The sequence below is a fragment of the Lissotriton helveticus genome, chromosome 11, assembly GCF_964261635.1.
Source record: "Lissotriton helveticus chromosome 11, aLisHel1.1, whole genome shotgun sequence".
Lineage (NCBI taxonomy): Eukaryota > Metazoa > Chordata > Amphibia > Caudata > Salamandridae > Lissotriton > Lissotriton helveticus.
In genome coordinates, this window is record NC_136072.1 from 10329360 (window position 1) to 10348941 (window position 19582).

Below are 19582 nucleotides of genomic sequence, written 5' to 3' on the forward strand. Positions count from 1 at the left end.
TTTTGGATTTCAGCAGATGGGAGGGCAGTGTTACCTGAGGAACTAGCTAACCCAATGGCAAGACAAATACATGGTCCATTACACTTAGGAAGAGATGCCATGCTGAGAGTGTTCAGGCAGACTTGGTATTGCCCTAAATTTAGGATAGCAGCAGAATCAGTATGTAAGCGATGTGTTACCTGCCAACAATTAAACATAGGGAAAAGAACACCAGTTACACTGAGTCACATTGGGAGGTCTGGGGGGCCTTTCAATAGAATGCAATTAGATTTTATCGAAATGCCAAAAATCAACCGCCTTTGGTATGTTTTGGTGGTCGTATGCATATTTTCCAGATGGGTTGAAGCATACCCTACACGCAGGTGCGATACACTCACAGTAGCCAAACTGTTGCTCAGGGAGTTGATACCACGCTTCGGGGTGCCTGCCTCCCTGGAATCGGACAGAGGAACACATTTTAACAGCGAAATTGTGAAGATGCTGTGCTCTGCATTAAAGATCGATCAAAAACTGCATTGTAGTTATCGACCAGAGGCCTCAGGGATTGTGGAGCAAGTAAATGGCACCCTGAAGAGTCGACTAGCTAAAGTCTGTTCATCCACATCTTTGAGTTGGCCTGATGCTCTTCCTTTAGTGCTCATGAGCATGCGTAGCACACCTGACAGGAGGACAGGTCTCTCTCCACATGAGGTGTTGATGGGGAGGGCTATGAGGCTTCCTACAGTCCCAACTGCTGCCCTACTGAACATTACAGATGATCTGATCTTGGATTATTGTAAGGGACTGTCTGACCCCATTCATTCTGTGTCCCTTCAGGTGCAGGCGGCTGAAGTTCCATCATCAAGGAACCTGTGTCATGATCTGTGCCCAGGGGACTGGGTGCTGATCAAGAAGCACGTCCGGAAGAACTGCCTAGATGTACGTTGGCGTGGGCCCTATCAGGTAATCCTGATTACGAATACCGCGGTGAAGTGCGGAGGGCTGCCAAATTGGATCCATGCATCCCACACTCGAAGAGTTACAGCACCTCTAGAAGAAACAGCTCCTCTCCCAGACGAAAGTCCAGTTGTGGAAGAAGAATCACAAGAGGGGACCAGACAAGCTGTGGGGGTGTCTGAAGAAGTTGGGAGCGCATCAGATCCAGAAGAAGAAGGAAGGCAGGACGGCGGTGAAACTGAGGTTGCAACCGAAGGCGAGAGCTGCAGTGAATACGACTCAGACACAGACCAGTACCAGAGCGATCAAGAACCAAATGTGAGGACGAGAAATAGGAGAACAAGGCGTGGAGCAGCCATTTGGCCGGAAAGAAGAAGGAGGCTAAGCTTGAGGTCAGCTCGAGAAGAGACGCTTGCTCCTATATCCGAAGACTCGGATCTGGAAGAAGCTACCCAGGCTCAAGCTCAGGAAGGTCCAAGAAGATCAAGGAGGGTGCGAGTGCCTAGCAGAAGATACTCTACTCCTGATTGGACCTACCTCGTTGCAGATGTCCGTGGGACACAGAACTGGGAGGGTGAGGGAAGTGAACCTGACCAGAATTGAACCAATCATCACAGTGCAAATAAGGTTCCTGCTACCAGGAGCGGAGGCCGAAAGATTGCTGACACTCAACATCGTCTATCCTCCTCTCCTGAGCGGAATAAGAAAATTTATTTTAGAGACAGTTGACTTTCCGGTTTGTTGTTCACAATATCCAATACTGGAGGGAACTCTTCTTCGTTTGGAAATGCTTGAGCGAGTAGTGGAAGTTCTTGGAACCCTCATTGTCTTGGATTAATACCTCGTTGCGGATGTCCTCAGCAGGGCGCAGAACTGGGAGGGTGAAGAAAGTGACCCTGACCAGAACTGACCCCTTTTTAACCGTGGATGTAGAGTTGGTAGTACCAGCAGTGGAGGTCGAAAAACTGCTAACACTTAATTTCGTCTGTCCTCCTCTTCTGAGCGAAATAAGAAGAATAATCCTAGAGACAGTCGAATTCCCATGTTGTTGTACGAGATGTCCAATAATTGAGGGAATCCTTCTTCGTATGGACATATATGAGGACGTGGTGGAACTTCTGGGAACACGCATAGTTTCAGATTGCTAAAATACTTTTGAAAAGAACTTTGTAAATACAGCTGAAAGATAACCTAGCGCCGAGTGGAAGAAGAAAGAATGGTAGGGACTTCCCTTTTAGAGGACGGAGAAGGGCTAGGGTTGTCTATTTCTACAGGACTCAAAGACTGTTTTGCGGAGTAAATTGTCAGCTTCCAGGTGTGTTCAAGGGAGAGACTTTTGTTCAAAGGAAAGAGAGACATTGTTCAAAAGAGAGACTCTGTTCGGAGAAAAGGAGACGTTGGCGCTGGAAGAACATCCAAAACTACACTTTTTGAGATCATGGAGGCTGGCAACCCGAACCGCAGGACAAAGTGTATAGTTGGCACACTTTTAGGGGTAGTGATTTCTCTTATAGTTTAATGGTTACTATCTCATACATAGTAGGACACGAGAAGGATGAAAAGGTAGCCAAGGAAGCCAAGGGAGTGTCAACACAGAGAACAACTACTGTTAATTATAAGGGAAACACCAATGATAAGGACAAAGTTTTGTTGGATGCGGAAATTAAAAGGTTACACACAGATGAATCACAGGGGAATTTTAGGTCAAATGCTTATGCCAAATTACTTTACGAATATGTTGATGCTATGGAAGCGAAGAATTGCTACGTTTGTATGCAACTACCAGCCTCTGTGGATGAGGGTATCAGATACCACCATCTTCCATTGACATATGGAATCACATGTAGTTTGTTGTTGAGCATATTTTATGGACGAGATGGGTTCGAGTATTATTTCTCGAATTTTGACTCGGTATTACCAGAGGTCCCAAATTATAAGCATCTGAATAAGTGGGACTATTACAAGTGCGAGGATAGGTTACAGAAATTTTTCATTCCATGGAAAACTTTAGATACATCACATGCCCGAAGAAATAATTTGACTTGCCATGTGTCAGAAATTGAGAAAAAGTTTATAGGGCAGGTGGATACTCGATACAGAAGGCAAAAGATTCAAAAAGCCTCAGGACAATGGGAAACAGATTGGACCAAGGTAGAAAGGGAACACCAAAGGAAGGGTAGCAAGGGTCCAATTGCTTTAGACAAGGAGAAAAAGGGGAAACTGTGTATTCATAGAAGTTACTCCTATTATGAGAATCTGTTTGTAGGGGAAGTTAGTTGTGAACATGCTTTCCAATTGAAGTACTACTCCAAGGATTTTTTGAAAGAAATGCAAGCAATCCCAAATGTATATTTTGTATGTGGAAGAAATGCCTATGTGAAGTTACCAGATAATTGGTACGGATCATGCTATTTAGCAATTGTCTTTCCCAAAATATACCATGTTGAGAATTTAGAGACAACAAAGAGAGGAACACCATCTAGAGGGAGAAGAGATCTAGGTGCAGAAGAGGTAGTTGGGGATGTATTTGGTGTTGTATTCCCCTTTTTGGGATTGATACTGAATGACATCAAACTTAGAAGATTGGCTACAGTTGTAGATAGGTTATCTGCCAGTACCGCTAGATCCTTAATGCTGGTGGAGGGAGAGATGCAATCGATAAGGGCAATGGTTCTTCAGAATCGACTTGCTCTAGATGTTCTGTTAGCCAAAGAGGGCGGAGTCTGTAAGGCTTTGAAGGTCCAGGAATGTTGCACTTACATTCCAGACAATTCAAAACCTCTGGAGAAGTACATACGAAACATTACTGCAATTCACCACGAAATTGAGGATCTGACAAAGATAAATGTATGGGAAAAAGTAGTTCAAGGAATGGGTAAAGTTGGGGGTTGGTTTGCCAACCTAGGAAAGGGTATCATTTGGTACATATTGAAACCCATCATCATAGTTGTGATTTGTGTAATCACTTTGTGGGGATTAGTGCGATTGTATCAATGGTATAGAGCAAACAGGTTGCAGAGATCCATGAGAGAACAGGAGAGAAGACTGACTGCGATGCAAGATACCCAATATAAGAGTCTGAAGGCTTTAGAGACAATGAAACGAGGGGGTACTGCAACGACTTCAGTCTGAAGGATCCTACATTTTTAGAGATGGTGTTTTGATGGTGATGACTCCTGAAAGTCATCAAAGGGGGGACTGAGAGAGCACAAATCTGAAAAAAAGTATAAGTGCATCATATTTACAAGCACGTAGTATTAGTCTACATATAAAATTGCACCAGAGTGTTATATTCATAGAGAGAAATTATATCAGAGTGTCTAAATAGAAAAGGATACCTATATCTGCGTGAAACTAATGTAGTAATGTTAGGATGATGTGAAACCTCATTTCCTCATGCTAAGTGATCATGTAAGAGAGAAGTGAAACCTTGCAAACCAGTTAGAATGTGTAGGCCACATGGCGATTCACAGTAAATATAGAAGTGCTGCTACACTGATGTGAAGATGGGGTTAACATTGTTTTCCAAATGTATTATTGAACTTAGTACTGAAATATATGTTTTATAGATGTTTTACATTATAGAAACGTGTGATAGTTAATAATACTGTTTAATAAAAAGTTAAATGTTTTCAGAGTGCAGGGACCCGCTTCATGTAAATCAAGTAGGCCTGAACAGATAAAGTCGTTTCTTTGATCTGCAATGTGCTCGTTAGAGAGGGGTCGAGAGGCACCAAGTACAAAGCTCTACACATGGTTTATGACTTTTAGATATGGTGGAGTCTGGAATTTGAGGCCCACCGTAGAACTGTCTGTTTGCAGGTGCGAGGGGTTTTAATCAGTCGTAATGAATGGGGCTTTGTTCAGTGACGCCTGGCACAGGCCTGTAGGAGGTTTCAGGAATTTCAGGGGGTACCATCATGCTGGAGAAGAGGCCTGGGAACCAAGGTCAACTTTAACGAGGGTCCCGAAGAGTATCATCATGGAGTTTGCCGCTGGAATCGGTACCACGTGAGGGGCGTCTTCAGAGGCGTGTCAATTGGAAGTGTGATTTCGTATTAGGGACAGCACCCCGGGAGGAGGGTAGAGCAGATGATTTTGGGAGCCTAAGAGGGCGGTTGGGTAGGCAGATAGGCTGACCACCAGAGACCGATTTACAGAAGAGACAAAGAGAAGTGCGTGATCTTCTTAGGAAGTCACCACGGCTGACACCTTTTTGGGTAAAGATCTTGTTAAGTAGGGATGTCACTTAGTCTAGTGTAGGGACAGACTAACCTGAATTTTCTTTCTGTAATGACTCTTAAGTTGCAACTTGTATCTATTCTTGCAACGTTGATGATTTTTGAATTTGTGCTCATCATTTTGTTTTGTAGACTTAGAGCATTTAAAGAATATATGTTTGTAGTGATACCAGTGTACCTTTTAAATCTTATCTTGAGAAGTTTGTATCTTCAGTTATCTTTGACTTTACATTAAATCTTTAAACTTTATCTGTAGTCAGTGGTTATTTAGAGTAGTGTAAGTTCTTAACTGTCTGACCTAGTATTGGATTGCCTTTTACTCAATGACAGGTACCAACGATTTAGTCGACCTGAATCGGGATCTGGAACAATAACTATAGACCAGAAACCCCGCGTTAACATAATCCACGTAAATGGAGTAAATCAAAGGAGTTTGTTTTCTGGGATATTGCCAGGCTCACTCGTATTCTCATAGTACTGCAAGCTATGTGAAGCGTTAAAATAAGGGTTGCTTTAATTACAGCTTCTTTGCTTTATAAGGATGTCTATAAGCATGGCAACCATCAGCTTGTTGGTCCTGTTGAACTTGCCTTCCATAGCTGTGGTGGTAAAATGCTCTGGGATTCTGTAGCTTCATCATGGACATTAGACCATCTTGAAGGCTGTTCTCACAATGCCTGCTCCAATGCATCTAATGCTTGCCTTCTGAGGTTCTTCCTCAGGTCTTTGAGCTCCCAAAATTTCCAACTCTTTTTTTCACCAGGCTCACATGTCTTCAAAGCGTTCATTATCAGGTCAAGTTCTCCTCTACGTCCTATGTTCTTTGAGACTTCAATTTCAGGTTCCACATAAGTTCCTCTTGCCTGCAGGTTTTCTATTCTCATATGCACACGGTTTCCATACTTATAGTCCTACAGCCTTAAAGGCTTCCATCCCAGATGCTTCCCCAAGTCATGTTCTCATGCTTTTGTTTTCTAGCCTTCAAGACTTCCATTCCTAAGCTCTTTCAATGTCCAATTGCCTCTGAGGGTACATAAGTCCTTGGACTATCCCCTGCATATCTCGGTTTCAAAATTAATGGTTAAATATTACCTGGGGATATAGAGTAAATTTAATGAGTGCTACATTTGAACTTTCAGCTTTCAAACCCCCTCAACAAAATGTAAACACCATTATTCTAGGTTGGTCCTATTTGAACCTTGGCAGAGTCCACTGAGCCTTTCATTCTTCTGAGAGCAATATAGTGTGCGTTGAGTAAGATCACAATTACCATATAAGTATCAAGAGAAAATTCAGTTTGTTGTGATTACTGTAAATCTTAAATGTAATGGTTTCAGAAAATGAACAGGGTAATAATTAAGTTATGTGGTTTTCCCCAGAATTGTGGCCTTTTCTAGATTGTCACATGTATGTCGCGGTCCCACATAGAGCTGTCTAACAGCTCTCGTTGCCTGGAGTATAGTGACAGCTGATATAAATCTGCACATGAATGGGTGTGTATTAAGCAACTGAGACAAGCCTGTGCAGGGGCCACATGTGTCTTCCTCATTCACATGAATGTTGAAGCAATGAATCTGTTTGACCTCTTCCATGCTCGTGACGGAACCGTTCCGTCACGGCCCTGCCGCCGCGCCTGCGCGGCGCGAATTCCGTGCCTGCGCTGACGTTCTAAGGAACGGGCAGGGCCGTGACAGAACCGTTCCGTCACAAGCACAGCTCACCCGCGAGCCATGACGGAGCGGTTCCGTCACAAGCACGGAACCGCCACGCGGCCGCCCCACCCCCTTAGCGCTGCGGAGGAATAGCCGCCCCAGCGAATGGGTTAATCATCTTTTTCTGACATCACAATTTTCCAACTCATTGTTTTCTCTGTGACAAATAAGGTGTCATCACTGTCACGATTTTAAATGGTTTATGTTCATTGAACATTTCAGGAAGTTATGCTAAATTAAGCAGAATTATATGAAATGTGGTTTGCTGTTTTAGGTAATCTGTGACTAAGGTCCTCAGCAAATACGTACCCGATAAAACTGAAGTGCAGTGTGTAGAATATCTTTAAATGGTCCCAGCGTGGATACTGGGATACCATGGTGCAGGGCATTACCACCAGCCAGATGCAAGAGTACGGGCATTTGAACATCAGTTTTGACAGTGCTTTCTACAAGAAAGGGTTTAATGTTCTTTAGAATAGAGAGCTGGTTCTAGGCTGTCCCTGTTTTTTTAGCAGTGTGTTCCTTGAGGGCAAGGCTGGTGTCCTTGTGAAGTCTATTGACTCTGCATTCAGCAAAAGTTGGGGTGTGAAGCTGTCAAGGTTCTTGTCACTGAGCCAGGTTTGTACTGTTGCTTGTTTGTTGTTCTTTGCAAAACACAGCAATTACATCTTGGCATAGGTGAGCTTCAGGTAGGTGCTGGACAGCCAGGTATGGAATCTGTGAATGCCTTTTTGGAAGCATTTGATGTCTGAAGCAGAGAAGACTTTCAAGCAGAGTTGTGTACAATCTGCAGTGTGAGTAAAGCGTATCTGAGTTTCTTGCTCACACTCCAACCATTATACTCCATCAATCAGTCTTCAAGTGATCCCCTCCCATATTCACATATTCTTTTGTACCAACTCGGAGCGGCGTACATCACTTAAATGAGACATAACATTTCAATCTCAATAATTTCGAAAAAATAAAATACTAATAAATTGCATCCATTAGCATCATAATAAGGGAAGAACCATAGTTTCTGTAATTTGAACTTTTCCCTCTATGTGCACTGTGGACCCTCCCTATCCTGTCCTAACAAACAATGAGTGATACCTGGGGGGGAAATATTGAGTATATTGACAGGTTCTGTTTCTTCACAGATTCCCAGCTTATGATAATTCATATACTCCACAATAACAAGAATTTAAAGCAATGAACAGTCAAGCTTTTCAATAAATTTTCCTGGGTTACTCCACCCCACAATATTGATTGGTCACAAGTGGAACATATCAGAAGCCACCGTGAGTTCAAAACATACCCAGAAGACGAGAGTCTGGTTGATCAGGGTTGCAAGTGCGTATATGGTCATGAACTTAAACACCGCAAATGAGGTCACAAGGGCACAGCGCCCCTCCCTGGTGGGAAAACACAAAAAATTACATGTTGATTAGTCAAACAGTGCTTCAATGCTTTTGTCCCCACTACTTAGTCACAAAAGCTTTAAAGCACATGTTCACAGCAAGCACAGTCCACAGCTCATTTATTTTCTGGCAGTAAGTGACACATACTGTACCTAGGGGTGTCAATGCACTATACATGTGGAGAAAACACTATCAACCATTCATGATGTGTAGTCTGAATGAATGAAAACATTCATAAATGATCTGTCTTTACCCTGCACATCTCCTACCACAGATTTAGGACAAAGCATCACAGTGTAGGTGTTGGAGTAGGTAAACTACTTAGCTGTGAAATTGACAGAGAATTATAAGGAGTTTGGTAACCAGTTACCAATTGGTTGTTTGTGAAATTTTATTGTTTAAGACATTTATTAAGCGCACAGCTACCCCCAACGGGGGTGTCCCGGCGCTGAGGAATGCAGATCAAGGGGAGAGGGAATGTACTGACCCGAAAATAGAAAAGTTTTCAGTTTGCCCCTGAATTGAGACTCGATGTCAATGAGCCGAAGGCTGATGGGTAGGGAGTTCCAGAGTTTTGACACTACCACTGAAAACGCTCTGCCACCCTTTCTTGCTAAGCGGAATCTAGGGGTGAGCAGAAGGTGAAGATGGTTAGACCTGAGATTAAGGGAGGATTGGACTGGTTTTAGTCTATGTCTCAGGTATTTTGGGCCTTTTCCGTTGAGGGCCCTGAAAGCTAGGACCAGGGCCTTAAATTTGACACGGGCCATAATCGGGAGCCAATGTAATTTCCTTAAATGGGGGGAAATCGAGTGACGATAGGGGACTTTGCAGATCAGCCTAGCAGCGGCGTTCTGCACAATCTGCAGCCTATGGAGGAGGTACGCCGGTAGTCCCACATACAGGCAGTTCGCATAGTCCAAATGCGAAGTGATCAGGGCATGTGTCACTGTCTTCAGTGCTTCCGTGGGGAGGAAGGGGGACATTTGTTTTATCATGTGGAGTTTCCCGAAACATGCCGAGGTAACTTTCTGGATGTGTGTTTTAAAAGATAAATCATTATCAAACTGGACACCAAGATTGCGGGCCACTTTTACCGGAGTAGGTGGTGGTTTGAGTTCCTTAGGCCACCAGGTGGTGGGCGACAGGGGAACAGTTTGATTAAAGAACAACACCTCCGTCTTGTCCGTATTAAGTTTTAGCGTGTTTGAGGTCATCCAGGCCACAATATTGGAGAGACAGGTTTTGAAATTTTCAGAGCCAGACAGCGAGTTATCTCTGAGGGAGACAATGAGCTGCGTATCGTCAGCGTAAGATATCACTCTGACCCCCAGAGACTCAATCACCTTTGCTAGAGGTGCGACATAAATGTTAAAAAAAAGGGGGCTAAGGGCGGATCCTTGGGGCACCCCGCAGCCTAGAGGTTTACTGTCCTTAGACCAAAAAGGTCGGCACCAGACTTGTTGTGTGCGATCTGTAAGAAAGGAGGAAATCCAGGCCAGAGGGGAGCCACCGATTCCCAGCTCTCGAAGTCTGCTCAGGAGGATGGCATGGGAGACCGTGTCAAAGGCTGTGGACAGGTCGAGGAGCACAAGCATGGCTACCTCTCCCCTGTCCACAGTCTCACGCACGGTCTCCGCCACCTCCAGAAGGGCCGTCTCCGTGCTATAACCGGTCCTAAAGCCGGATTGTGAGTCATGTAACAGGCCATTGCTTTCAACATAGTCCGAAAGTTGTTCTTGCACAATTTTTTCCAAGATTTTGGCCGGTTTGGGTAGCAGAGATATCGGACGGTAGTTGCTGAGCACAGCAGGGTCTGCATCAGATTTTTTTAAAAGAGGAATAAGAATTGCCTGCTTCCAGGTCTGCATAGTTGAAGTTTCTTCATTGCCGTGTCAAAGGTGATGGGTTTGAACGCCCCCAGCCTAGTGACCTTGGGCGTAAGATCGTTGGGGGGTAGGCCAGCTGTGTCTAAGTTATTAGCTACATTAAATGAAGCATAGATGAGGGCAATTTTCTCATGAAAATAATTAGACAGTTTATCGCAGAGTTCTTGGCAGGGTTCTGTTTTGTGCATATAACAAATCTGGTGCCATCTCATTCAGGGTTAAAGGTGTGCAAAGTTGCAAAGACTTTTGAGCCAGGTGTATCATTCACAAATTTAGGATGTCCACTTTGCACACCAACTGGTATACTGCTGAGAATGCATTTTAATATGTGAGCTAGGTACTAATAGCCACACCACCGAACTCCTCCGGACTGACCACCACTGCATGTACTTTGCCTTCACCATGCCCACCATACACCCCCTCCCTCACCGTTCCGCCCCACTGTAGCTGGAATAGAGGCACCTAAAAACATCTCACCATCTTCCTCAGCACTATCACACTGCTGACATCAGCAGACACCTCAGCACGCAACCTCCACCAATGGATCTCCAAGTGAGCCAACACACTGACACTCCTCAGGAATGCCACGTGCAAATAACACTCCGCAAAAGCCAGCTGGTTCACTCCCACCCACCATAAGTCCAGATCACCTGAAGAAGACTCGATAAGAGATAGAGGAACTAGTAAATCCACGGAAACCCACACAACCTTTCAAAACTGCCATCAACACACACCACCTCCTCCGCAAAACCACAAAGAAAACAGCCTTCCAAAACAGACTAAATGCACACAACAGCGAAGAACTCTTTCCCATCATCAATGAGTGTGCTAACCCCAACATCGAGACCACAGATGTCCTCCCTCTCAAGACCTCTGCAACAAACTCAGCACCTTCTTCCACCACAAAATCAGGCAGATCTATGACACTTTTGAAACCCAAGACCCTTCCACGACACCCAACCACGTCACACCCCAACATATCCTGCTCATCTGGACTCTACTCACCACAGATGAAATACTCAAGACCCTGAAGAGCATCCACTCCAGAGCCCCCTTGGACCCCTGCCTGAGCTATGCCGCATCATCAACTGCTCTATCAAGACCACCACCTTTCATGATGACTGGACATGCCAAGATCAACCCCCTGCCTTATACTGACCCGACAAACCTCAAGAACTTCAGACCCATCTCCATCCTCCCCTTCCCAGCCAAGGTCATCAAGAAGGCCATCAACACCCAACTCTCTCAGTTCATCAAAGTGAACCAGGTCCTGGACATCTCTCAATCCAGATGAGAAAATAACCACAGCACAGAGACCGCACACCTCGCCGCAACCAATGACATCCGCTCCATCCTCGACCAAGGCTAAAAACCTCAGCCCTCATCCTACTGGATCTCCTGGCTGCTAATATAAGGATAGGGGGTTAAAATGACAGCAGAATCCTTCTTAGCATTTGATATGCAAAATGCTAAGCATTTATTTTTGAAAGCAACACAAGTCCAATAAAGGCACAAGTCCCTGCAGACCCCAGGACCACCAGACATGATTCACAAAGGTGCTTCAAGGGGGCACTTAACCCTTTGTGAACAAGTTATCACCTCACTGTGGGGGGCAGTAACTCATTAATGGTTTAGACCCACAATTGCCGGTGACGTACAATTGAAGCATTATTTTCTTGAGGTAGGTGTGGAAAGAAATCTACAACTCCTAAAACCCCATGTTTTGCAACAGCAAAAGGGCATTGTAAATCTGACCCATCATCTGCGGTGCTATCTTCAAAAGATTGATCCCTCTTCTATCAATACAGCAGACAAATTGGAACGTTATTTAATAGAAAATATCCTGGACAGTGGTGTGGCGAATGGTATGAAATTCTATTAGAAAGCTCTATAAATCACCCTTTCTCCATACACTGGTTATACCCTTGCATATTATATAATTTATAGCATGTGAAATCATACCAGTCATAATAAGACTTATGACATCTGAAATGATATCACTCATCAGAGCATGGTTTAATGGTGAGTTATAGTTAATGTGGTGTGGCAAGTGATACAAGAAGAATATGTACGGAGATGCATTAGGTATAGCATATTGAAGGTGGTGCATAAATAAAAAATTTAAGTTTTAACTAGTGGTGAGTAAATCAGTAAATTAAGTTATAACTAAAACTTTATAATTTCTTCTGTTTCTATAGTTTACGCTGGGTTTGTAGATAAAGAATACATAACATTTTCTTACCTATAAATTAGCTTCGCCCTTTGGTTTTGTCATTAAATATAAATGGTTTTTATTTTTGAATACAATTGTATTTCAGATCATAGGGCCCGATTCACAGAATAAATTTAAGACCCAATCCTAAACTTACTACTATTTTGGTATTCACAGAATGCACTTACTACTTTTGGCATTCACAGAATGAACTTACTACTTTTGGTATTCACAGAATTTAGGATTCTGTCTTAAGTTTGTCTTAAGTTTGTCTTAAAACAAACTTAAGACATACTTAAGACAAACTTAAGACAAAATCCTAACTTCTGTGAATACCAAAAGTAGTAAGTTTATTCTGTGAATGCCAAAAGTAGTAAGTGCATTCAGTGAATACCAAAATAGTAGTAAGTTTAGGATTGAGTCTTAAGTTCATTCTGTGAATCGGGCCCATAGTGTTGAAAATCAGTTAATTTAGTGGTGTTAATTGGAGTGTCATAGAGTACAGTAAATGACAGGGTCATACACTGTCAGACTCTGGTCTTGTGGACAGGGGCGGCTCCTCCATGTGGGCATCGGAGTGTCGCCCCACTGTGAAAAAGTAGAAGAAGGGTATGCCTGGTTGTGGGCGGGTGGGTCAGGGTGGAGAGGCTAGCCCAATGTTATGGGCGCTGACTGTTTGGTCGGCTCCAGGGCAGTGGAATTGTGTGTAGTGGAGTGAGTTAGAGTGGAGTGGCATACAATGGAATATCATAGATTGGAGAGGTGTACAGTAAACCGTTGTAGAGCGGACTACATTAGAGTAGGGTAGGCTGAAATAGCAGGGAGTGGATTGGCATAGAGTGGAGTGACATAGAGTGGAGTGCTGTAGAGTGGAGTTGCATAGCGTGGAGTGGCATTCAGTGGAATAGTGTAGAGTAGATTGGCTTAGAGTGGAGTAGTGTACAGTGGAGTGTCACAGACTTGGGTGGTGTACAGTGGAATAGCATAAAGTGTAATAGCATTAAGTTGAGTGGCTTACAGGGGAATGGCGTAGAGTGGAGTGGCATAGAGTGAAGTGAGGTGGGGTGGAGTAGGGTGGAGTGGAGTGGGGTAGAGTAGGGAGTCATACAGTGGAATAACGTACAGTAGATTAGTATACACTGAACTAGCATACAATGGAGTGACATAAACTATAATAGCGTAGATTGGAATAACATATAGTGGAGTGGTGCACAGGGAAGTGGGGTAGAGTGGAGTTGTATAGAGTTGAATAGCATAGAGTTTAGGGGCAGGAAGTAAAGTTTTGTACTTAGGAATACTGTATAGTGGAGTGACATGGAGTGGACTGGTGAACAGCGGAGTGGCGTAGATTGAATAGCATACAGTGGAGTGTTATAGATGTAGTACCACAGAGTGGAGTGGCATACAGTAAAATAGCTTACAGTGGGGTGGCCAAGAGTGTGGTGGCATAGAATGGAGAGCGATAGAGTGTAATAGTCTGCAGTGGAGGAGCATAAAGTTCAGTGGCTTGCAGTGGAGTGAGGTATAGTGTTGTGTCATGCAGCAGAGTAGCGTAGAGTGGAGCACCATACAGTGGAGTAGTGTACAGTGGAGTGGCATAGTCTGGAGTTACATAGAATATAGATTTAAGTGGCATAGACCGGAGCGGGATAGAGTGAAGTGGGGTAGAGTGGAGCAGGTTAGAGTGGAGTGCGGTAGATTGGAGTGGCATGCAGTGGAATGGTATGCTATGGAATATTGTCTAGTTGAGTGGCTTACATTGGAGTGGCATAGAGTGGGATAGCATAGAGGAGAGTTTTGTACAGTGAAGTTGTGTATAGTTGAATAGTGGAGAGGGGATTGGCATATAGTGAAGTGGCGTACATTGTAGTATGCAGACAGGGTCAAGACTGATTTGCATATGGCTGTGTCTAAACTGGAATGGCGTGGCGTGCAAAAAAAATAGAGATTTAATCCAGATCTGTGATTGGGGTGAATGTTTGATGTATTCAGAATTCCGTCCATCATTTGTTCTTTTTGCATTTGTCACCCTAAGTGGGAATAGTATGCCCAGAGTTGGGTCCTGTGCTCACTACGGCACCAGATTCAAGCTAGCTGGGCTGATGAGGGATGTTACCCCGAAACCGGTCCTAGGATTCTAGTTGTTGGACCAGGGAAGACCTGGTCTGGCAGTTCAGGCTGGTCTGTTCCGATGAGAAATAGGGTCAAGGCTGATTTGCATATGGCTGGGTCTAAACTGGAGTGGTGTGGCATGCAAAAAACAATGGATTTAACCCAGATCTGTGTCTTGGGGTGAATGTTTGAATAATTCAGCATTCCGTCCATTATTTGTACTTTTTGCATTTGTTGCACTGAGTGGGAAGGTTATGCCCAGACATGGGTCACATTCTTGCGACACCACCAGATTCAAGCTAGCCTGGCTGATGAGGGGTCTTACCCAGAACCGGTCCCAGGATGCTTGTTTCAGGTTCAGGGAAGACCTGGAATGGTGTGGCGTTCAAAAATACAATGGATTTATTAACTCAGATCTGTGACTTTGGTGAATGTTTGATTAATTCAGAATTCCGTCCATCATTTGTTCTTCTTTGTACATTGTAGTGGCATAGAATGGAGTGTCATACAGTGCAGTGGCATACAGTGCAATATCATACAGTGACAAGTGGGACAGTGCAATGGCAGAGAGGAGTGCAGTACAGTGGACTGCAGTACAGTGGAATAGCATGGAGTGGAGCAGAGTTGAGTGGCATACAGTGGAGTGTTGTACAGTGGAACAGCATACACTAGAGGGGGTAGAGTGGAGTCATGTAGAGAAGAGAGCGTAGAGTGAAATAATGTAGAGTGATGTACAGTTTAGTAGCGTAGACTGGAATGACATAGAGTGGAGTTAGGTGCAGTGTAGTGGCGTGCAGTAGAATAGCTCATACTGGAGTGGTGTACAGTGGAGTGGCATAGAGTGGAGTGTTATAGAGTGGAATATTGTAGAGCAGAGTGTTAGAGGGTGGAGTGAGGTATAGTGTAGAGGGGTAGACTGTAGTGGCATACAGTGTCATAGCACACTGTGGAATGGTATACACTGGAATAGCGTAGAGTGTAATGACACAGAGATGAGTGGTGTGAAGTGGGATACAGTGGAGGAACATACAGTGGTGTAGATCGAAGGGGTGTACAGCGGAGTGGCACAGGATGGAGTGCAATTGAATTGAGTGTCGTCAAGTATAATAGCGCAATGTGGAGTGGTGTTCGGTTGACTAGCATAAAGTGGATAAACGTTGCATGGAGTAGCATATAGAGAAGTGACATAGAGAGGATTGGAATAGGGAAGAGTGGAGTAGTGTACAGTGGAATACTATTAAGTTTCCTGCAATACAGTGAAGTGACGTACAGTGGAGTGGCATATAGGGGAGTATTGTAGAGTGTAGTGATGCACAGTTTATCAACGCAGAGTGTAGTAACATAGATTAGAATGGTGCAGAGTGGAGAGGCATAGAGTGGAGTAGTGCCGTGTACCAGCATACAGGAGATTGTCACAGAGTGGAGTGGTGTGCAGTGGAATACAGTGAAATACAGTGGTTCACTGAAGTGTCATAGAGTGGAGTGGCATGGAGTAAAATAACATTGAGTGCAGTGTCATAGAAGGGAGGTGCATACAGTGGAATAGTATAAGTGTAGCAGTAAAGAGTGGACTGGAGTAGACTAGAGTAGTGTGGCATACAGTGGATTAACATAGAGTGGAGTGGCATACAGTGGATTAACATAGAGTGGAGTGGCATACAGTGGATTAACATAGAGTGGAGTGGCATACGGTGGAGTAACATAGAGTGGAGTGGCATACAGTGGATTAACATAGAGTGGAGTGGCATACAGTGGATTAACATAGAGTGGAGTGGCATACAGTGGAGTAACATAGAGTGGAGTGGCATACGGTGGAGTGGCATATAGTGGAGTGACAATGAATGGAGAGGTATACACTGTAATAGCGTAGAGTGTAGTGATGTAGAGTTGAGAAGAATAGCGTGGAGTGGCTAGAGTGGAGTGTGGTAATTGAAACAGACGTAGCTTGAAAGTGAGTGAATGGATGTAGATGTAAAGTGTAAGCGCTATACATAATGAGATGTAAATGGTAAGTTTTGTTAGAATGTTTGAATAGTATAAGTAGTATTAAAGTTATACTTTTTAAGAAAGTAAGTATTATCTTGTGCCTCAGTATGCGCGCTAAGTTTGTGGTGTACCATGATACATGTGAATGTGAAGCCAGTATGTGATTGGCTAATGGCTGTGTTTACCAAAGGTAAATGACATCCATGTAGCTTTTAGCAAACTTTGGCTGTGACCCACGTTTCACTGCAATTTGGTTTATGGTCTTAGATATAGGTACGTAGTAGGTTTTATTGTTATTCACTACCTATTGACACTTTATGAAAGGGTGAACTGAGTATTTAAAAAAAGATAATAAATACTGGAGTATTTTGTAGGTATTACTGTAATACTGAGTAGACATTTTTGTGTATATTTAAATGTGTAAAAAATAGAAAATACACTGTAGTACACTGTATTTGTAAAATATAATGCATTACAGTATTTTGATATTTTTCACTATATTTACTTTACTGAATTTTGACATCTAATAAAATATATATATATCTAAAAATGTATACATATTGTTTCCCCCCATTACAATTTTAACCACTTCAATTCTAAGGATGTGCTGAAGATGTCCTCCAGCGCTCGGAACTGAGAACGGATCCAGCACGTCCTCACCCTGGTGGCAGTTTTGATTTCACTTGGAGCTGCTGGGGAAGAGCTGCCCCAGGAATCCAAGGCCTTTTTTTAGGTTTGTAATGATGATCGGGTGCTGATGTCATTACAATTGAAAATTAAAGTGAAATGAGCCTATAGGCTCATTTCACTTTCACTGCTTCAGTGCTTGGGGGGCTATCTAAGGCTCTCGAGCAGTGATTCAGATGGGAGAGGTATCATTGGAATGGAGAGAATCTCCCTTTCCAATTATCCCTTTCCTTAGTGGATCCCCAAGCATGGATCCACTCACTAGACACCAGGGCCAATTTTGTGAGTCAGGGAGTGTCCCCCTAGCAATCGGCTAGTGTTCTCCAAGGCCTAAATATCTTAGTTACTTCCAATCTGCCACCAGAGGGGGGCATAAAGCCCAATAGCAACAGGGATTGTGCTTTTTTATGTATGTGGCCAGGCTCTGAGCTCATCCATCCCAAAGGCAGCCAATTTGACATTGTAAATAGCCTTTGACAGTGTGTGGAAGGTTTGCATAGAAGACAAGGCCTGGGGACCAATCCCCCAGGTTTTTTTTCCTTTTTAAAGTGGAGGGTGTGCTGCATGGCCCCCCCCTCTCCAGACCTATTATGGCCATGGTGACCTCATCACCCAGGGCCATATATATTTTACAGGGGAGGAATGGCCACTACATGAAGAATAAGGAATGGCTTCCCCAGGGCTTTCTTTATTTTAAAGGGGAGGGGTTCTTTGTGGCCAATGTGCACTTTACATTGTGCCCACGAGAGAGGGAATCTGAACTACAGCAGCCTCTTAACACAGGACTGTAGAAGTGTGAGATTATGTTGCCAAAGTGAGGCTTAATACTGGAGGACACGGGTCTCTGTAGTCACTACTTTTGACTGTCGTCCATACCGTGATGATGGTGCATGCAAAAGGGCTAAACACAGAGTGATCCTTATGACACCTTGTAGGTGGAGGGCACATTGCAATCTATAGAAATTTAATTGGCAGGACCACAATAGACATTTGCGCCATACTGACAGCTATTCTGGATATCAAGGCCACCATCGAGAACAAGATTTATGCTTTGACAATTGATGTGAACCCACTGAAAGCTGACTGTAAACAATAGACAGATAGGGTGATCCAAAACATGTCTGTGAGGCCCACAGTGCAGTAGCTTCAGAACAAGGTCAAAAATTTGGCAGGGGCAAAGTTCCTGTGCAGAAGGTGAGGAGAGGCACTCAAGGAGAAACATTAACACCTTGGTGGGCATCACAGAGAAAGATGAGGGTTCTACAGAAAGGGATTTCTTCAATCACAATGTGACACAGTTCTTCCTCCTGGAATGGGTGCACAGAGTTCCTGGGGGCCCTCCAGCACCGGGGGTTCCTCCCAGATAAATGGTATCCTGGCTTTGGAACTTTTTTTATCAAGACTTTATCCTGCAAAGGGCAAGGAACCAAAGGCCCCTGGATTCAAATATTTATATTCCTGGGTCACAAAGTTTCAGAGACAGCATGACAGAAGTTAAACAGGTTTTAAGGCAACGTAAAACAGACCTTGGAGGCCTGGGGATGCTGGAGTCTATAGGTGTAAGGAGAAGATGTTGTAGGGACAAATGATGAGGCACCAGAGGCAACAGAACAAAGGAACTGTCGAAAGTGCACTCCTAGATGGAACAGGCGGCACATGAGAGAGCAAAGGTGGTGCAGGACAGCACAAACTACAGAGATTAATACACGCAGACCTGATCATTTAAAATTTATAATATTACATTAAAGTGATTTTCGTAATTGTTTTTAACTCATACATAAAGTTTTTATTAATTTTCCCAATAGTATCCATCCGGGTGGTTGAGATCTTCACCAACATGTAAAAATGTGCAAGTAGTAAATTTACACAAGTAATTTCAGCCCAGTTGTGTCCACCCCATGACCTGAGGGGGTTGAGACATGTAACTCTACACTTAGGTGTAAATATACACTACAAATGGTGAGTAGAAAAAAGTGTAGACTTGCACCCTGGTGCAGCCCCAGATTTACACTTCAGTAAATCTACATGTGTAAATGTGTGTACCCTTGAGAATACGGTATTTGTGTTTGCTTAGTGTCTTTTCCTATGACCAGTGCATACATTGATTTTCCCTTAATACTAACAATATGCAGTATTTGGCTTACTTGATGACTTCAGAAACACATTCAATATTTGGGGTTCGCGACGTGAAAGATGAAGCCATTGACGCTTCTTCCTCCGAAAGCGAGATACCCACGTGAGCCGTTCTTAGTGCCTGTCAAAGAAAAACTTGTGTAAAGGTTATTGGTCCTGAAGGAAACATTTATCTGAGACTCCCAAAAGCATTCCACAGGCTGAAAGAGTACCATCTTCATCTCTGAAGGCGTGAAGAGACTCTTACTTACAGGAGGTCTGCCTGGTCCATGTG

The 19582-nt window shown here is 43.7% G+C and overlaps 1 protein-coding gene across 1 annotated transcript in view; it reads right to left on the bottom strand.

The window, feature by feature from the left end:
* LOC144791845 (putative cation-transporting ATPase 13A4) overlaps positions 1 to 19582 on the bottom strand; it is a 366292-nt gene that overhangs the window by 75151 nt on the left and 271559 nt on the right. Inside the window, exons 23-24 of the mRNA XM_078666630.1 lie at positions 19320 to 19429; positions 8187 to 8283 (exon numbers count right to left, since the gene is read on the bottom strand). Coding sequence (XP_078522756.1) covers positions 8187 to 8283; positions 19320 to 19429 — 207 coding nt within the window. The remainder of the gene's footprint in view (positions 1 to 8186; positions 8284 to 19319; positions 19430 to 19582) is intronic.